The 5,439-nt window shown below is 39.2% G+C and overlaps 1 protein-coding gene across 1 annotated transcript; it reads left to right on the top strand.

Annotated features, from left to right (window-relative positions):
* Nucleotides 1-4,012: 4,012 nt before the first annotated feature.
* Nucleotides 4,013-5,231, top strand: LOC113157798. The gene is made up of 2 exons (XM_026353420.1): nt 4,013-4,627; nt 4,715-5,231. The coding sequence occupies exons 1-2, from the start codon at nt 4,013-4,015 to the stop codon at nt 4,949-4,951; spliced, it is 852 nt and encodes a 283-aa protein (XP_026209205.1). The 3' UTR covers nt 4,952-5,231.
* The last annotated feature ends 208 nt before the right edge of the window (nt 5,232-5,439 follow it).

The following is a 5,439-nucleotide window of genomic DNA, read 5'->3' as shown; positions in this document are numbered from 1 at the left end:
TGGGACTGAACATCAACAGGTCGGTGGCTGGTGGCAGAAACGGTATGTGGACACCGGATGATTATTACAGGGACAGAGTTCATTTTAAGTAGATTTACAGCAATAATTTTAAACTGTGTAATATCTAAATGCTACAGCTAAATCCTGAATACACATATGAATCTTAAACGTTAAATCCTAATTCTACATCCTAAATATACTAATATATTTACTAAATACTAAACATAGCTTAATGAGCTCCTCAGCTGAAAATTGTCTTACTATATGAATCACGGGTCAAAGAGGGAGAAGAGGTCAAACTGATGTGTCACTACGACTGTCCAGGTAAAGACGTGAAGTCTGTGAAGTGGACAAAAGATAGAAAACTGGTGCTTGAGCATAATTTCACCGGGACGAGATCCAAGGAGGAGAAAGTATCTGTGTCACCTAATGGCTTTAAAGAAGGAGACCTGTCCCTGACGATGAGGGGGGCTCAGGAGGAGGATGCTGGGGATTATATCTGCTCTGTCCACACTGGTGAAGGACAAAATGGAAAAGATGAATCTGTTACTGCTGTGAGAGTCACAGTGATCAACAGGAGCGTGGATCAAACTACAGACTCCACAGAGCAGCCTGTGAGTTACTACCTGTATAGAAACACTCAGCTTCACTGTGGAACAGCTTCTAACATGAACATTTGTCACCTCACATAGTAACTTTAAGTTTCCCTTTGTCTTTTTTTCTGTCTTCTCTCCTCTGTAGCTGACCCCTGACGCTCCTACAGACAAACAAATGGAGAATTGGCTCGTTGTCCTCATCACAGCAGCGGTGATGTTGTTGGTGTTGGCTCCTGTATTTACTCTGTTTGGCTGGTGGCTGAAATCTCACCACTCCAGCGTCTCATCTGATCCTGGATCAGAGGATCAAGGAGTCACTAAACATTTGAACTGTACAGAGCTTCCAGTTCAGGGTAATGGATGTCTACCATCAACTAGTCCTCATGCAGACTCCAGCGTCTGAAGACATCTATAGACTAATGTTCACATCCTGGACATTTCACACCAAACTAACAGGAACAATTAATTAAATAGAACAAATATAAAACTAATATGATCCCATACATGGTCTGACCTGCTGGCTGTTTATGAACTTGTATTCTTGTTTGCACTGTATCCAGTATTTAAACTATAAATAATAAAACTATTTACTCTGACCTGCTCCTTACTGTCTGTGAGTCTGTTTCTAATTATAATAATAATAACCACACCCCACAGGCTGAAGACCCTGGGCATGGAAATCTGTCACCCACAAGTCTGCAGGATTGTTTTTACTTATATACTAAGATGACTTTTAGATTTGACAGGCCAGCCCTACATGTAGGCTTTTTGCATCTATTCTTGGACACATTATGTGCACATTAACATTCCTAATAATTAGCATGAAAAAACATCAACTTTAAATCCAATGTCGCATTTAAATGGTGTGAGGTTAGCTTCACATTGTCATATTAAAACGGTGTTGATGTGTCATGTATGTATGTTTCTTATAGCTGGTGTCAATCACCTTCACAGTGGATCAAACATTAAAAAGTAACTACACTTAACACGACTTTCATGTTGAAAAACAAAATGAAGCTAGTTGTACTGTGACTCATGTATATCCCTCTTTCTCCCAATAATCAATGAGCCTAACAAGAGAAACTTTCTGCATGAGTGCTGTGCAAACAGTTAGGACAACAGCTTTTTGAATGGAGCACCATAAGACTGGATGGTGTCTGGAAAATGAGTCATGGCAACTGGACTTCAGTCTCACTGAAGACTGAAGAAGCTACTTGGATGAGGAGCGAAACGATTCAACCTAAATAAAGGAAATCCAGTTTCCATGACTCATCTTCCAGAAAACTTTACCTGGAATGTGATTAATAAACATTTTCCGAATATAAAAATGTATGTAGCCCACATATAAAGCATTAGCCATGTGAAATGATAGGAAAACATGTTAGAGGCATGAACATGAAATACTTCTGAAAAGACAAACTTACTGTTTCTTATCATGAACTCAGTGCCTCCTGGTCTCTTTCTTTACACATAAAGGTTGTTTTCAGATGCATGATTCAAGGGTTACTTCTAACGTGTCTCCATGACATCAACTTGATTTGGATCAATGAAAACAATCAAGTTGGGAAAACTTGGAACAGCTGTATTTACTCGGGTCACCTTTGTCTAATATTAAAATTAATTTGATGATCTGAATCAAACAATCTGCATACTTTTTCACAGTACTGTTATCTTACACTGAAATTAAACACTACAATAAAACGAATCTCCTGAATCATCTAATGTCTGTTTAAGATAGATGTGTTTTTTAACCCGCAAGTTTGTCAAGACAAACATGGAGGAAAAGCAAAAAAACAAAAAAACATGCACTATTTACACAATGAATGGGAAGAAGAGGTTTTTTTTTTACTACAGTGAAGTGCTTTTGTCTCATTTGTGGGGCAAGTAGGAAATGATAGATGTCCCGCTGGGGAAAGTACCATGTGACGAGTCAGTGAACAGCAAAGGTAGACACCTAGAGAACATTTCTCTACAGAAGAAGGACCTTCGAAGCCCCTGAAGACGAGCCTGGCTACCAGAGCTGCAGGTTTTGTGCACCTATTGAGCCACACCTACCTCTTGAGAGAAAAGGAGAGCTCAGGAGTGTATTTGTTAGTCACGCAAATACATACACACAATCCCACCCAACAGCTAATAAAGACTCCCCCACCTCATCCACTCCTGCATCTTGCCAACACTAGGCTGCATCTTCCCACGTAAACAAAAGTTTCCCCCAGAAACTGTTGACAGAAAGAAAACCAGATATTTTTCCCAACACAGGACAAATTTCAGAACAGCTTCATCTACAGAGCCTTCAGTATTGTGAAAGAACCTTTTGTTCACTGGGATCTATAACTACAGCCAGTGTAGTGCCCAGTTTTTCCATAACACACCATGGTAAAAAACACAAGAGGCTTAATGAAGCCACAGACCTTCCACAGGACACACAAACACTGCTGCATTGTTCTGTAGTGTGAGAAGGAACTGCAGCAATACACCACTGAAACCTATCGCCAAGGATGTAAGATGCCACAGACATCACGTCAGCGCTATGTTACTGTGTGTGAAAGAAGATGACAAATAAGTCAATAAACATTCTGGCCCGCGACTTCGTCCCAGTTTTTAATTTTGGCCCACTGTGAATTTGAGTAACCACAGTAAACAGTTAGAAACCAACTTGTCCTATCCTTTTTCATGTGTTCTCTTAAATAAACATCATCATGTTGACCGCATCCTGTCAAGGATCGGGGTGGTACCTCTGCATGTGCCAAAGCACATGTGCCAGATCTTTGTCATGTTGGGGAAAATATCCATGAACGAATCCAAACAGCTGGTCGTCATTTTTACTAAATAAATATAAACAAAAGCCCAAAACAGTAAAAAAAAAAAAAAAAGAAAAAAAGAAAGAGCTGAACTGCATAAATGTGCATTTTAGGATTAATATTTAGGTTTATATTTAGGATTCACATTGAACTATATTTAGTATATATATATATACCCTAACCCTAACCTGTATATATGTATATATGTATATATAGGATGTGTGATTAGAATTAGGATTTAACGTTTTAGATTCATATGTGTATTTAGGATTGAGCTGTAGCATTTAGATATTAGACCGAGTCTAAAGACCGACTGAAATTATCTTTGAAAAGACGATACCTGAAAACTAGAGTTTGCAATAAACAGGTTAACACAATACGAGATCCTGATGGAAAATTATTTTACATTGAAGCTTTTCTCTTAGTTGTTTTGGATGATGTATGGTTATAATGATAGATAAAGAGGGTAATACAATCTTTAAATAATATGTTTACTGCAGCCTGTTTGTCTATCGCGGATTGAAACAACAGTTTTTGCCATGTTTGCTGTGGTTTTAAATAATCTTCAGTGGGTGTAGTGGTTGTGCTGCTGGGAACTCTCCAAATAAATTTATGATGTCCATCAAATTCTTCAAACTGATTCATGTGAATGATGACAGAGAGCTCATCGTGGCTCGTCGTGTCGATGGCACTTGGAAAACACCAACATCCTCCAGTTCTGGGTTGAATTACACAGACCGGGTTGAACATCAGTCCTCTTCCTCTCTCGTCTTAAGTCGTCTAAACTACAACGATAACGGATTGTACGAGTTCCTCTGCAGTGATAAAGTTGTTGATCGTATCCAGCTGGACATTGTGTTTCTCATACCGGTTCCTGTGACTTTGGGGGACACAGCCACACTTTGGTGCCATTTCATGACTGCAGGTGGATCAGATGTGAAGTTTGTCTCCTGGGAAAAAGGAGGACAGCAGGTGGTGAGAGCGGACCTCTGGTCTGGGAATGTGACTTATGGACCAGGATTTGAGACTAATGTGTCTGTACCATCAGACTGGGTCTCACAGGGAGACTTGACGCTGACTATAAGTCGGGTTCAGCAGCAGGACCAGGGTGATTACTACTGCTACACTCATGATAAAGAGGGAGAGAAGAGGCCTGGAAATCCAGGTCCTGTGAGGTTGACAGTGAACCAGAGACTCTCTGCTCAGACCAGCACTCCGCATCCTGTGTGTGTAAGTTTGCCTCCATCCTGCAAAAACTTAAACTGTGATATCTGTATAACTGTAAACTGAATTGTTTGGTTTCTTGTTTGTTTGTAGCTGACACAGACTGATGAAGACAGAGGAATGGCTGCTTGGCTCGTAATCATCATAACACTCGTGATATCTGTGGTTGTTGGAGCTCTCTGCTTTGGTCTTGGCTGGTGGACTAAACCTCAAAGATCAGATGTCTCATCTGGATCCGGTCCAAGTTCTGACACAGCCGTAAACCTAACACTTCTCACTGAAACAGTCCCTACTGATGCTCAGGTTAAGGGAAATAGCTCTAGAGGATGACTTCAGTAGTAATGTACATATCACTAGCTATTAATTATCGTATTAAACTATAACATCGTGCTTATTCCAGCTTTCTTTGCACCATCATGTTGTTTTTTTCTTAATAAACCATATTGACTTTAGGCCTCGCTCACGCTCACCCTGTCTACCCTTGTAACCTACTTGTAAATCGCTTCGGCCTAAAGCTTCTGCTAAATGTAAATCTCCACCATCCTGTAATTTCCTAACAATAAACCAGATGTTATTATTTTTTATATTATTTTATGTTTTTGTGTTTTAATGGTAAAAGAGTATATTTATATATTAGTATATTTAGGATGTAGAATTAGAATTTAACGTTTAAGATTCATATGAGTATTCAGGATTTAGCTGTAGCATTTAGATATTACACATTTTAAAATAATTGATGTAAATCTAGTTAAAATGTGTCAATTTTCTTAATGAGGTAATACATTACAGTTCATGTCCTATAGTCACAGTCACACGGT

The sequence above is a fragment of the Anabas testudineus genome, chromosome 18, assembly GCF_900324465.2.
Source record: "Anabas testudineus chromosome 18, fAnaTes1.2, whole genome shotgun sequence".
Taxonomy (NCBI): Eukaryota; Metazoa; Chordata; class Actinopteri; order Anabantiformes; family Anabantidae; genus Anabas; species Anabas testudineus.
Note: the sequence above shows the minus strand (reverse complement) of the source record. Positions and strands in the feature narration are given on the sequence as shown.